This window comes from Thermobia domestica, chromosome 11, assembly GCF_964235325.1.
Source record: "Thermobia domestica chromosome 11, izTheDome1.hap1.1, whole genome shotgun sequence".
Lineage (NCBI taxonomy): Eukaryota > Metazoa > Arthropoda > Insecta > Zygentoma > Lepismatidae > Thermobia > Thermobia domestica.
Genome location: NC_137464.1, coordinates 155,206,033 through 155,221,915, shown reverse-complemented (window position 1 = coordinate 155,221,915; position 15,883 = coordinate 155,206,033). Strand labels below are relative to the sequence as shown.

General features: G+C 32.9%; 1 protein-coding gene across 2 annotated transcripts in view; it reads right to left on the bottom strand.

Moving 5' to 3' along the window:
* Window positions 1-9,100: 9,100 nt before the first annotated feature.
* The window catches only part of LOC145664507 (ubiquitin carboxyl-terminal hydrolase 31-like), a 363,896-nt gene continuing 357,113 nt past the window's right edge, over window positions 9,101-15,883 (bottom strand). For both annotated transcript variants that reach the window (XM_081731230.1, XM_081731231.1), the window contains exon 12: window positions 9,101-13,117. In XM_081731230.1, the coding sequence (XP_081587356.1) occupies window positions 12,950-13,117 (168 nt within the window). In that variant the 3' untranslated portion in view covers window positions 9,101-12,949. The remainder of the gene's footprint in view (window positions 13,118-15,883) is intronic.

The following is a 15,883-nucleotide window of genomic DNA, read 5'->3' as shown; positions in this document are numbered from 1 at the left end:
GTTTTGAGATTAGATTTGAAGAAGGGGCATTAATTAGTATATCCTGTTGAAAATTTATGTCACCACTGATTTCCTATTCTGCATAATTCCTACATTGTAATTTTCTCAATACTTAGTGCTTAATTTTCTCAGAAATGCATATTTTGACAAAGAACAAATATAAATCTATAATAAAAATGGGTATTCACTGACTGAACGGAATATCTGTGGACCAGTCCCACAAACTCCTGATATATCTCTGATTATTAAACATCAGATAACTTTAAGAGTGCTCAGCGGGAGTGTACTGCCATGAGAGGAGCGACGTGGATAGAAGTACAAAGAGAAATTTCATAACAAATATGATAAGAAGAATAGAAATGCTGGAGGACGAAGAGGAAGGAAGGAAGGAGAGCATACAGAAATTCTACAGACAGTTAGAGAAGAACGGTTACAGCAAGAAAGAGTTAGAGAAGGAAGAAGAACGCAGGAAGAAGAAGAGAGGGAGAAAGAAGAATGAAGAGGATGAGAGTGGAAAATGGCATGGCATAGAAAGTATGGGAGAAGAAACGGAGAAACTAAAGAATTTATTGAAGAAAGGAGGGGTCAGAACTTATAGAAAGAGTGGAGAAACTTTATTAAAATCAATAAAGAAGAAGAAGAATAGAAAAGGAACTAAAAAGATTAATGAAGAGGAAGAAGGAGTCATCTATAGGGTATGGTGTGAGGACTGTGATATATAGGAGAGACAGGAAAGAGAATGAAAGAAAGGATAAAACAACATGAAGATGATGTTAGGAGGAAGAAAGATACCAATGCCATATACAAACATGTTAAGGACACGAATCACGGAATTAATTAGGATAAGACGGAAGTATTGGAGATGGAGAAAAGAATGATAATAAGGAAGTGGAAAGAAGCAGATTGGATAAAGAAGGTAGGAAGAGATAAACTGATGAACTGGACAGGGGGCTTACCTATTAATGAATTATGGCAAGGAAGTTTGAATAGCATAGAGAAAAAGAAAATAAATAAAAAAAAGACCCTTATAAGAACCAAAAATGAAGGAACGTGATTAGTTGAAAAGTGAAAACGAAGACTTATGGGATTGGCTGAAGGCCTCAGTAAATAGGAAGAAAAAAAAACAATAATAATAATAAAAATTAAAAAAATATAAATAAATAAATAAAAAATAAAAAAGTACAACAATAACTATACATATGTTTGTTAAAAGAATTTAAACTTTTTCATAATAATGACTATACAGGGTGTCTACTAGAATTCCAAAATGAAATTTCATGACCTTTTCTTTACTAAACCATAACATTTCGTACCACTCTCAAGACCAAATTTGGGTACGAATTAGGCCGAATTTTCATGCATGCGATAGGAGCATGCTTTGTCTGCGATTTGGTAGCGTCTAAAGCCGGTTATAGACATTTTTGGTGGTGAATTTTGACGTTTTATAGAATAAATTTTTCTAGTCTGTACTTATATTTGTACAGATAAAATAAGTTCGTGACCCAAAAGCTAAATTTCGTGACTTTTACATGACTTTCGTGACCGATAGACACCTTGCTATATATATGACGGTTAAATAATTTAAACTTAGTCATAACAATATTTATATATATATCTGTATTTTCATTTATTTTCGATAGTGTCTGAAAAAGGATATGCTAGATATCCGAAACAGTTACAAATTATAATTTAAAATAAAGTGGGTTTTAAGCTTTGGTCAGTGTATCTTTTGTTAAAATAATCAATCCAAAGCCATGAATAGTCTTACTATCAGATAACTTGATGATACAACCTGGTCACGGGAGTAATTACCACTTTTACACAAAATAGTATTACTGCCGAGACCAAGTTGTATCATCTCGGTATCTTACCTGATGGTTAGTAATCAGGAGATTGTAGCACTGGCTCTGTGATAAACTTCGGATTTCTCTAGTAGTGGCAGTTTTGGGATTAAGCTAGTTAAAACCGTTTAAAAGAAAATACTTCTGAACGATTTATTTATAAAGGAACATTGATTTTTGTTAGCCTCAGTTCCACACGCTTTAGTTAGTAGTATAGGTCCACCAAGCGCTGACTTCGATTTCCTTGGAGATCTAGTATCGCTTGTTAACATCGCAGTAGATTTCTACAGAGTTGCCAATGGTCAAGTGCCTTAGGATACTAGACATACTAGAGACATGACCAGAAGGTAGTCGAGAAGGAGAACCAGTATAAATAGCAAGTAGTAGGTGTTGGTAGTATTTAGTATCTTAATTTACTCGAACGATTGAGATACAAACAACAGAGAGAATGACATAAATAATAAACCGTTCAACCAAGTCTAATGTTCTACCGCAGTGTATGTTATTTGTAAGTAAGCATCTCTTATTTTAGTATGACTTTTAACATCGAAGCGAATGAGAATGTCGACTGATTTTGCTTTTTTTTTTCTGGTTCTTTGTCGAAAACAAAGAAGATATCCAGATAAAGGACAGAGGTTAAAAGGAATGTTCAGATGGTGAAGTCAATGCATGCACCTTATAGATTTCGATGAATTAGATCTTGCTGTACTACAAACAAAAACGACCCTGGAGTTTTTTACTTGGAACGCAGACTATTGCAATATACGGTATTCTGTAGTTGGTAACTGTTGTTGAGAGATGTCTCGGCAGTAGTTTCACTTGTGGCCACTATCAACTCACCGTATGTCGATCTATAGCAGTATCTCTGTGTGTGGGGGGGGGGGAGGGGAAGAATTTGAGCAAGGGGGCCTGGCCTCCCAAGCCCTCCCTTGGCTCCACCACTGGTGCGAGCGGTCCCGGGTTCGATTCCCGGTGGGGGAACTCGGTCGAAAAAGTGTAAAAAAACTTTTTCAGGACAGTCATCCTGAATGACGTCTTAAAGGTCCCAGGTCGCTTCCTTCCTTCCCTTTTCCCGGATAGTGTGCTCGCCAAGGGACGTTATCCCTCATACGTGACGGGCTAAATGGCCATAGATGCCTAAAGTCCAGAAATCCAAATCAAATAACTACCATCGGTCTTGAACCAAAATAATGAAAAGGAAACACACCTAGTTGTTATATAAGGAGAAGATGTGAGATTTTACTTTCTTCGTACACTGTTAAAAAACTGATGAGAAATCTAGCACTTAATTATAAGACACATGAAAGACTGCTTTAGTAGAGTAATTATTATTTTAAGTAGATTTTACAGCATGACCTGAGGATCTTGATTGTAAGTATACCAGGATTCTAGTTCTTTATATGAAGAATGATAATCTTATCTTATCATCTCCTTATATACTAAGTTTAGGAAATACAATTAACAAAAAACAACTGCACAAAATAAAAACAAATTAAAATTTTCTTTGTTTCTTTTTTCTTTAAGAAACTCTAAGAATTTCAAAAGTTTAATACAATTAGCTACATAACTCTCGAAAAAAATTCTACAATCTTTTATGAGCTTATGATTGAAAGAAGGAAAAAGAAACAAACATATATTTATAATTATATATTTGTTTACAAATGATAATTGGTGGTTGTTTCTTTTATTTACATTATTTACCTATCACAGAGAGGCTTATTTTTTTATTTTTGCTACTTAGCCTCAGGGCACTTTGTTGCTTTGAAAAATTATTCAAGATATATATTTATTCAAAAATCATTTTGTAATGCCTTTATATACTACATATATACACACACACACAAACCGCACTTTCTTTCGAATATATAATCAGAGAAAGCAAATACTTCCATTTACGTGTTTGTCTGATGAAAAGAAATCTAAGATTACGAAATCGATGATCTAGAAAAAGGTCTAATTAGCTACAAATGTGCCATACAATATTAATTTAAAAAACAGAATATTTTGCTAGTGGCATTGTCTTAAAACTCATTAATTAAACGTTTTGGCTTTGATTAAGTTGGTTACTTGTGACGTGAGAGAATGTTATACATACAGCGACAAAGTATTCACTCAATATTGTGTAACTCAGGTCTGGAAAAAAACTTTACAGCTTCCTTCTGTAAACTTTCATTACGTACCAAATGAATTTCACTCATTATGTATGAGTATTTATATATATATATATATATATATATATATATATATGAAACAAAACTTTTAATACCATTTAAGGAATACATTTAAAAAAATCTCAATACAAAACCAGGCAAGACACAGACAAGGTCTTAAAATTGTTAACTCTCTAATTATAAGTTTAATTATTACAGACAGAAAGTATAAAGGAATATACATAATAGACAACCGCTGAGGCTTGCAATCTTGTCATAGTACAGTAGGCTGGAATTCACAGGAGCGCGGCATTATGGGGCATTTTTGGGAACGAATTTGGCAACGTAAGAGAATGAAGCTCTACAACAATCGGATAACGTGTATTCAGTGGCTCTACCATATCATAATCATCCTCTTGTGAAAAATATGGGGTGAAAAATTTTAGAAGGCAATGGTCACGAATGAAGAGAACTGTATCAAGGTAGGGGTATTCGTTCAAATGCTATGTCTGCGTTAGTACTAATTCGTAGCTACGAATGAAACAAACAACAGATGATGTTAGAATACCATGTACACAAACAACACTCCACTAACCAAAAATTACTGTTTCTGTATTTCTTACCAGTAAGTTATACTCGAGTAATTTCCGAGGAGCATACAAATGGAAAGGGAGGCTTAAATTTAATCGTTACTGACATAAGCATTTTTTCTAAGATGATGATTTAGTAATTAACTTCTCATTATGGCTACTTCGTAATCGCTTAGTATAAATATAGCTATAAATGTCTTAGAGAAACAAATCATAAGCAGTGCGAAAACTTATTAAAATTATTACACAAATATCCTTAGGATTAAAAGTGAAGATCAATGCTCATTCGAAAGACATATGCTCTTGCTTACCGCTGAAATATCTGTTCATGTTGCATAATAATGAAGGCAGACATATATGAACTATGTAAAGCATTGTTACAGAGTAGGTATGATATGCGTCTATAATGAAAGAACACTGATTTGCACCAAGATATCTATGATAGATGATATGGAGTTCCTTACAGCATGACATCGACAATCAACAACTAAAAAGTACGTCAACTTTACTTTAACCTTACACCATTACTATTGTACTGTCCTCTGACCAATCATTTAAGATCGGTTTTTATCTCCCGGACCTCAAACAGATATTTTGACGTATACTGAAAATAAATTCATTGGTATTTTATGCATCAGGAAACTGCGTTCATCTTTTAAGAGTCAATATTCTGTCGAACATGTAAGACACTGTCTGATATGAACACATTATTTGGACACTAATAGTTCTGTGCAGTTTGGCAGTGATAATGGTGTTGTATAAAACCACTCTATTCGAAAGCAATAGTAAATGATTAACCCGCACTGAATTTTATAAATTTGCACATACTATTTTGTCACCAATTTTCTTTCCTGATTCAAGACAATACACAAACAACATATTGAAGCAGGGCATTATTTTCAATCGAATTTAACTGCACGGATATTAAAAAATCATGATCAAAGTGAAATCAACAGGGAAAGGAAATTGTTAATAGCATAATGAAGAGAGAAAGCTACAACGATCATCTACACATGAAACAATGAGTTTGAAACATGGAAAACATCTTCAGTAACTTCTTCAACAGAACGAGAATGAATATCCGTTTCTCAAAATTTACTTCAATATTCTTCTAGAACTGACAATGAACCAGTTTTTAAAAAGTACATTTTCTAACAAGTATTGACTACTTAATCCTGCTTTGCAACAAACGTAATTTCCAGTTACAAACCTAATGCACTATTTTACCAATAGCTTCGGAACGATTAACTAATTTGCATATAGTTTTTGATATAGTACAGAGTTGTGTCACTATACTGTTAACTCAGATTGGCAGATTCGCTGTCAAGTCAATAAAACACAATAAATGTCGATAACAAAAACTACAAAAGTAAAAATGTTGAAAGATATTACAAAGGTCTTATCTATACCATACGAACATGAGAATTTGTATGTGCATACAGGCAATTTAATACAATATATTAGGCTTTACCCGCCGAATTACTTTCCAGCTTAAAACCGGGATACTATTTTATCAAATTAGTCATTAGGTATATTATTAAGAGATTTATGCGAAGTTATTATTATTATTATAATTTATTATGTACGTATGTGAATTGGTATTTTCCCAACTGGTAACACTGGCATTTCATAGGAATTGAAATTACACTGTTCCCTGGGATAGTAACAGCATAAAACTTTTTTTGATAAAAACTAGAAATCCTAGCCTTGAATTTTGGTAAACAGCTACAGTAGATATTACTCTTCCAAATACAAGTGTTTTTTGCACCCTTTCCATGAAGCTCTTTGTGTATTTTCCAAGTTTCAACAATTGCCAGATTCAAATCATTAAATATTAAATTCCAACACCATTTCTTTCTATGAGATAAAGTTTCTAACTGGATAGGATCCAATGAATGACACCTATCCTATTGTTTACTTACATGCTACGTGAGGTTCAGGGACATGGATCCTCTCCTTTGACTTACAAAAATATTGTCTTTTTTCTCCCCATTTGTAAGTGGTCTGGTAGTTTTACCTGAAGGTGACTATGGAGCTGTCATTCCATTTGGGCATGTAAATATTACCATTATACCGGAAATCATACTCTATTTTCTTTTTTCCATTTCACTTGCGGAAACCACTGCATCAGATGCTTTGAACCACTTGATTTTCAGTTCTTTCAGTAATGGCTACGAGGTGAAGAAATTATTAAAGGATACCTATGCAAAGAATTAGTCTTAATATCCAATAAGGTAGTTACCACTTTAGTCCAATAATAGAGATTCATTAGTATGCTTCCTTTGATAGGTTTTCCTAACATATGGGAATCAACCACGTGCACAAAATGTCCAGCTTTTGAATCCGAAATTAATGTTTTTTTCCTTTATAATACTTTACACGAATCATCATACGGCGGCCACAGTAGCGGAATGATCAACTGCAGTAGATTATTTAGTTCATCATAATGTGGCGAAACTTTCCCAAGTTTATCTCCTTGCTTCAACTTGGCATTATCCATATTGTAGAAATATATCTTTATATACTTCAGTCGATTAACATATCATTGCCTGAGATGCTGTGGTAGTCACTGACAATATGCAATGAGTGAAGATTCTATTTGTGTGTTTCTTTTGTATCAGTTATTTTACAAAGCATGTTCTCATTATTTATATGAAGCGCCAATGCACCGTATTTTCTATTACTATCCTACTGTAAGAAAAATAAACACACTGCTGAACAAGACTGCACTTATTTAATATAAAAACACATTTACACGTGACGTTTCGATCTTCTATCCAAGATCCTCATCAGACGTACACTCAACGTCAGTCAGTGTACGTCTGATGAGGATCTTGGATAGAAGATCGAAACGTCATGTGTAAATGTGTTTTTATATTAAATAAGTGCAGTCTTGTTCAGCAGTGTGTTTATTTTTCTGACTTTATTCGCAAGACGTTGACTATGATTGTGTATCCTACTGTAAATAAAATTGTAACAGGTCTTAGAGAGATTTGATATTATCAGTTACAATTTTATAGAATATTTCAGCTAAGTTACACAGTTTTCATCCTATCTAGGTAATGTATAATGCAATATTATTTATCAGTTTGCAGTATATTGAATGTTCTTAATATTGACTTAAGACTTTCAAAAAGCGTAAATGAAAGAAAAACTGACTCATTGTATTAGCTTCCGAAACATATTTTGCAAACTGTCTCCAAATGGTAACATTGACAAGTAAACGGTTAAACAGTTCTTCTAAATATATGAGGCACACTTACACGTAAGCGAAGAAAATAATCAGTCTATGTAATGATACATTGAATTTATCAATACTACACAAATTTATATTAAAACTGTTACATTCTAAAAACAAAAACATGTCATCAACACGCTAAACCAAATATGACATTAATTCATGTTACTCATGTTATTTGCATCTTTTACACAGCAAGGGGAGGGAGAGGGGATATCGAACATCTCAAACATTTCTACGTTATGTAAATTCAATGCGTCACAATATTTTGTATAGTGTTTATTATTATTACTCTTTTAACATAGAGTCTTCAAGAATGCTGTAAAAAAATGACTATACTGAATATTAAGTATACTTTGAACTCATATTGCATACTTGACAGGTTTGATGAACACCTCTTGTCCATAAGAGGTTAAAGGAAAAGACACATGATACTTTCTTTTAACATCTTGGGATAAATGGCAAATAAAACTAAAATATCCAACATTGCTACGCTGTGCGGTAAAATCATGCTAGAATATCATATTTAATGTAGAGTCATCATTTTTTTCTCGTTGAATTAAACTTAACATGTGGCGTCAGCAACATAACTTAGTATTTCCAACATGATTTATTAATACTGAGACATTAAAGTAGGAACAGGGAAAGACATACCGTACATCCAATCTTCAGATTTACGGTTCACTTTCTTCACCGACACTCAATTTTCAATCAACAGGGCAAATTTTATATACTGGATAATATTTATACACTACATAAGACATATAGAATGTTCTGCCTTTGTGTTATCCCCATTAATTTATATAAAAGTTAAATTTATCGACTTCTATTTGTATCTAGTCTGAACCATACTTTTCAGAAGACATATTCTCAATTGCTGTTTGACGTTTGACGTAGTTTCAAGATAGGAACATTGATGCTGAAACTATATGGGTGTATCTTGGAAAGAAACTTTCCAATACTCCTTAGACAGAGAAACGAATTTTTGTATCAATTATTCTAGGACCTGCCAAAGGACAAATGGACTCCAAACCTGCCTTGGAGAATGACTTATCTCTGAACTTAAGGATTCGTTCACATAACATATTGCTCTAGTCTTTTATCGCTTTAAGCAGTACTTTTCGATCAAGTTATCGCTCTTCATACTGAAATAGCCGTGGTATGAAATGACTTCATATCATCTGTAGTACTCAACTTCTGTCTTTTTGTTTTGCAAGCTTTTCCATGATAGTTCAGAATATAGTAACATCCCAATATTGTCTTTAGCCTTACCAAGGCAAATTTATGCTTTTTTTTTTTAAATAAGTGTTAGATTCACATTCCAAATTACAGTAGCTTCAGAGGAAAGGAATTTCCACAAATCTCAGTAAATAAATAAATATTTATATATATATATATATATATATATAAAGTCATCAAGCACAATTTCTTTCTCTCTCTCATGCATTTTATCTGCCTTTTAAACACATTCTGTCCCATTCTCTTTTATCAATTCATTACAAGACAGGTTCTTTTACTGGGATTTAATATGTTGAATATGGATCATTAAAATCTTTCTTGTTTAAAGTTGAACTATCTATGCCTTCATACTTTATTCCAGTGGAGAAATCATCCGAACTTCAGACTATAGATCAAATAACAATGAATGACAGAATGAAATTTGTATAATTTCCATTTTACGGAAGAACAGATAGTCTTCAGCCCAGATTGTCACCAATGCTTTTAACAAGTGATGGTTTCACGGTGTGGTTCAATGAGGAAAGGGACGGACTTTCTCTCTCGGAGTACATTTCCCATAGTGTTCGCGGAGAGTTACCAATATTTTCGCAGTATTACTCTCATCTGTGTATTGGAAGTTCCCTACGGGGAGAAATCATTTGAAACAATCACTGCTTTTAACACATGCCAACAACTGAATGCATTTGAGCCTGTAAGGGACATCCGTGAGCTTCGGTACATCTATTTACAAACTAGTTCTTATAAATTTTTATAAAATCACGACTGAATCCAATATATATCATAGATTATCTTCCTCGCTTTCTACCTACTCAAAACTATACAGCTTCATTTTCTTTATTACACTTCGTAGATAAGTATATCATTTTATAAGTAAATGAACTTTTTCTTTCAGGATTAATAGAACTAAAAACTGCGTTAAATTAAAACATATTGGAACTTGGAACGCCTATATTTACGGACTTGTGTTCAAAGTTAGTCAAACACCCTGACTAAATGAAGTTAGTCATTTAGTTTACTAAGGCACTTAGTATTGTGATTAAAAATATATAATTAAGTAATTCACGCATTACATCCAAATTTATACATCAACTCATGGTATTTGGTTCTTTTTTATGCTTTGATTTTATTTCCATGCGTGCTTTAAGATACAACGGAACTTTGCATACATGAACTTAACAGTTTTGTGGCATTAATAAAACAGAAAGTTAACTTGCAAATACTCAGTCAAACTTCGAGTTTGACCAAATGAAATTAATCCTTTTCCTGTAGCAGAAAGGGGCAACGAAATTATAACATACGAAATTGTTATAGCTTGGAAGTCAAATCTTTGAAAGCAATCATGATCGATACAAGTATGTCCTTGAGTCAAATTCTTATAATCGACAGGGTATTAATTGGACTACTAATTTATTAGTGCTTTGCATAATTACACAGATGGCATTTCCAACCATCAGGCCATTCAGTCATATTTATGGTTGTTAGGAAATATCAAATCGAATTAACTTCACATTTATCCATACTAAAGGTAAACTAAATTTTCAAATTTCTGCACGGACATTGCAATATAATTTGAATGAAGAACTCGATCGATATTTCAAACAACATGTAAAGAAGTAAGTAACTAAATTTGAAACTTCCAGATCTTTCTAAGAAATTCATATAAGCTTTAACGTATGTAATTAATAAAGCTTCTCTTATACAAACTTCGTAATTTTTCAGGTTTATTAGTTCCGTATGAAATGAAATGTACGTTATTGTACCTACGACACATGTTAATTCCATGAAATTAAAGTTAAGCTTACCAGTTTCCGAAATGAGAGCGTGGTCTAAATGTAGTTGCGTACACCAAGAAAAATCACACTAATCTTATACATTATATCAAGAGAAGTTACTTCTAATTGTGCGATACACATTTCATGTGTTTACTACACAGGAAATTAGACAAACGCTAACGCATGAAAATATTCTTTGAAAAACATACAAAATGAAATATTATTATTTACTCTTATAGCCAGAAACTAACTAAAAGCTATCCGTGAAATAAACTTAAGTATGGATTTGAATAACCGTACAAATCCCCATTATTACATTGGAATAATATCATTAAATCAATGTTAATTAGACACACAGTTTACGAAGAATAAAAATTAATAACTAAAAACACTACGATACTAACGAACCAGTATAAATACTGTTAAGCAGGAATATCGCTGTGTGAAAAGATATAGGGTTAAAAGTGAAAGAAGAAAGCAGTCAATGCCAAAGGGCTTCACTGTTCCGCTAATTGGTGCCACCTAGACATTATATTTTCTCTGAGTACACATCGATTCCATCAAGTTAACTTCTTTGAAGCTGTCTTATCATAATACGACTTGTACAGGTTCAAACATGATATCTAATGTCACAAGATTGTAATCTAACATTTTACTACTCTACTATCTTCCTACTGTATCAATTATTCATGTATTTGTATTATTCTAAACTTCTGATTCCTTCTGCTTCTAATATATAGTTTAAAGAATGTAATAATGTAGCGAACACTTACACAGACATAATATTTCAAGAAAAGATAGATATAAATTTAACTATTCCACTCCAACACATAAATAAATGCTTTAAATAAATACTAACTATAACGAAAGGAATATATAATAAGTTATCTTAAATCACACAATTAAAGATTAACATAAATGTTAAGAGATGACATTAAATTACTTTCGAGTAACTCATCAATAGTTAACAAAAGTACAATGTTATGCCACTAGCATGTAAAATGCAACAGATCGAAACATTCTTATGAAAGTTCATAAGACACACGTTATTTCATCAGACAAATTTCCTTTGCATAATTATTCAACTGAAGTTTTAAAGGCATGCTACTTTTATCAGACACAAGTAATCTTCAATTAACTGAGTTTTAGAAGTTGAAGACGAAATAAAGATACACTTGCAATGTAGCAACGTTAGAAAAAATGCCAAAAAAGCATATATTTTCTAATATATATATATATATTTGATTTCTGTTTCACTTGCATTCTCGTGGTATAAATAATAAGGCATATGTTCATAGGATGTGCTCATAGTTTCATTGTTATTCTGTATTTAGCACTAGTTGCCTTACGAATTTTATTTATTTATTTATTTATTCATTTTTAAAGGAATAACCCTTTGGAATGTCCCGCATGCTTCAATGACTAGCTGTAGTTGGAATGATCCAGTGATGGTAGCTCACATTCATGAAATAATGATTTCAATAGGAAGAGTCCAATGATGGCTTAAGGCATCTCTTTAAGGAATTCCTGGGTTCGGTGCACCCACAACTATGAATGCACATGAAGTATTATACATTTATATACAACAAACACAAATAATTTGTTTTACTTATCGAAAAAAAAAATGTGTATCAGAAATTCAATATCACATACACGTAATCCTAAACAAAAGTCGTTTCTTGCTTGTAAAAAAAGACAGAGGTCTTTTAACATAAGTAGACAAACTATTTACCCATATACACGATCGCAAACACATTATTTTCTTATTTTTTTTAAATATACGATACTGCAAATATGTACAAGTATCCACACAGATCACAATTAAAAAAATTTACACATAATTATACACATTGTAATACCTACATTATTTCTGCACTCTAAAAAATACTTGTACTGATATTTAGTAGTAAATTTACATTACTCTTTTTTCTTTCTTGCATAACAATCTGAATTCATTTTATAAGAAAGGAGCGAGAGAAATTCGGAACACTGAAAAAGTATTTAATTTGAGCTGTTATCACAATATATGCAATATATATATATATGTATATTCGAAAATATTTAACATCCAATAAATCATTAATTTCTTTAAAGCGTTTGATGGTTCTGTTATTATTCTCTACACACTGGATTCTGTGATGATTGGAGGACTTGGAGTACAAATAACTTCACTGCTTGACTTCTGACTTACGGTTACATCTTCCTCAACTTCCTCACTGTTTATTTCGCGTGGCACTGAATTTGACTTTCTGACAGACTCCGAGACTTTTACAGCTTCTGTAAATGCCTATAATAACAGAAATTGTTCTTGAGTTTTAAGTCACATACTGAAACACAAACATTTACATAATACCAATCTTCTCAATCCAAAATCAAGGTTTCATATTTAAAACTCATGAAAGAATCAATACTGAAACTAAGAAAAATAACGGACTTTGTATTGATAGAGACGTAACAATTTGTAGTAACCAAGGTAGAAGACTAAGTTGGATATTACTTTAAAAAGAAAAGTTACATTAATTTGGAAAATAAAGCTGGATTTAATTCAGAAAATATTATGTAAGAGAGCAAGTTCTGGAACCGTAGTCAAGGATAATATTTATACCTTCGACTACGATTATCAATACAAAGATTTATATTCATTCCGAGGCCTGTAGTGTAGCCGTGTAATCCACCTCTCCTGGGGGACGAGATAGTGTGGTGGCAAAAGGCCTGCTCTATACAAAGTAATCTTGTATGAGGCTTGTGCACTTGCCAACTGGACTACATTTAAGTGCCTGAGTAAATATTAGGACCCATCCTCCTTAAACTCGGTGTCGCATAACTGTGTAAAGCAAAACAATCTACTCATTCCCCATTACCTCTAATTCAAAATCACTATCTTTCTAAAAACAACATAACTCTCCACGTAAAGTACAATAATTTCTACCTCAAAAACTGTAGAATATAAGAACAATAAACTTCAATGATATATAGGTAATATAACATACTACTTCGTTCACTATGACCTATTTTGTGCAAGTTAGCCAATAATATCGTGTTAATAACATTTCATCTTTGCATCTCCCAACAATGCATAAACAATCTTGTTTCTTAGGAAAATAAACGTTACATTCCTACTGACGTTTCGTCTACCTGAAGTAGTTTTTCAAGAAGCATCTAGGAAATTATCAGCATATTTTTCTCAGATACCTAGAGTACAGGAAGTCTCTTGTTTCTGTATTGGTGCGGATATACATATATATTTAAAAAAAAAAAAAAGTACCAATACAGAAACTGCTTGTATGGCTATTATGCAACTAGAGACCTGTTTTCAATAGGTCGTAGTAAGACCATTACTTAAGAAGAGACTATCTTTTATTCTAGATCTGCAAAGACTCAGTGGTAGAGATAATCTAAGGCAAGATCAGTAATTCTGATGATTTGCTTGGCATAGACGAAAGGTTTTGATTCCGCGAATGAATTTTCAGCTTTCATAACTCAAAGAATTATTTAGTTAGAAATTAGCTTGTTTATTAAAACTTTTAGTGTATTATTGAACAGTAACTGTTAGAAATCAGATAAATTGATCTCTTCACTATCTCTACGGTAATTAAAATAATAACATTAAAAAGATAGCACAGAGTTTCATAAACATCGCTATTGGAAACTCTTGAACATTCCGCCTTGCATAACAAATCGACCGATCAACGTGAGAGCAAAGCTGACATAAAATATTTGTTTATGGTATTAAAAATCGTTACGGTCTCTCTCTCTCACACACACAAAGTTTGCCATGAAATATGATAAAAGGAACCTATGTACAATATTGCTAATTTTAAATCGTTTTATTATTTTTTAGTGCACGCATGGTACATTTGCATTTTTCAAATCTTTTGGTCATACTGTATCAAATTTTTGTTACGATGGTTTTTCTTTTTGGTGTATGTGTGTGTGTATGTGCTTCGTGTGTTGATAACCGTAGTCAACAATACAGTGTGTCCATAAAGTCTGGGTACATAGGGAATTCTAATAATTTGTTTTTCCAGATTGAATAATGGCCCTGTCTAAAGAAGAACGAGTCGAGTTGGTAGTCTTAAGTGGACCCGCAAAATTGAGGAAGAATTTAACCTTCGATACCCTCATCGTCAACCTATTTGTTTTGTTGCCGTTGGGAAATTAATCACCAAGTTAAAAGAAACAGGCAATGTTTTGGACAAACCCGATCCGTTGGGTGTTCCAAGGTCAATCATCCACAAAATCCTGGCATATGAGAAGTTTCATCCGTACAAGTTACAAATATTACATCACTTAAATGTAGATGACCGACAGATGCATGCAGATGTATGAATAATTTGCTGATAAACTGGAAGAAAATATCAATTTTACTACAGACTGTGTTGTTCAGTGATGAAGCTGTCTCTTATGTCAATGGTGAAGTAAACAGACAAAATTTTCGATATTGGTCTCAAGGCAATCCACATTGGATGAGTTCATCCAAACAGCAGGACTGCCGAAAAGTGATGGTGTGGTAAGGTTTGTGGAAAGCTCATGTGCTAGGACCTTCCTTCTTTGATGAACATGTAACGGGTGAGACTTATCTGAACATTCTGAGAGACAAATTGATGCCTCAAATTGAGTGTTTGGGTGAGGGACTTCCAGACTGGTTTCAGCAGAATGGGGCTCCTGTCCATTTTGCTGCAGCTGTTAGAGATTGGTTGAAGGACAATTTTCCTCACTGAATTGGGAGAAGAGGTCATGTGGAGTGGTCCCCTCGTTCGCCAGACCTTTTTCCCCTTGATTTCTTTTCTGGGGTATGCTGAAAGAGAAAGTTTACTCGATGAAGATTAGAAATTTAAACCACCTGACAGAACGCATTACCAGTCAGTGCTGAAATCGAAGGCAATTCAGACTTATTCCATCGAGTTAACCTTAATCTTGCAAAGCACATCAAATTATGCTTTGAGCAACATTGGAATCATATTGAAAATATTATTCATTAAAATTAAATTGACTAAAATGTGCTTTTTCCTATGTACCTAGACTTTATGGACAAATTGTATAAATAGTATCC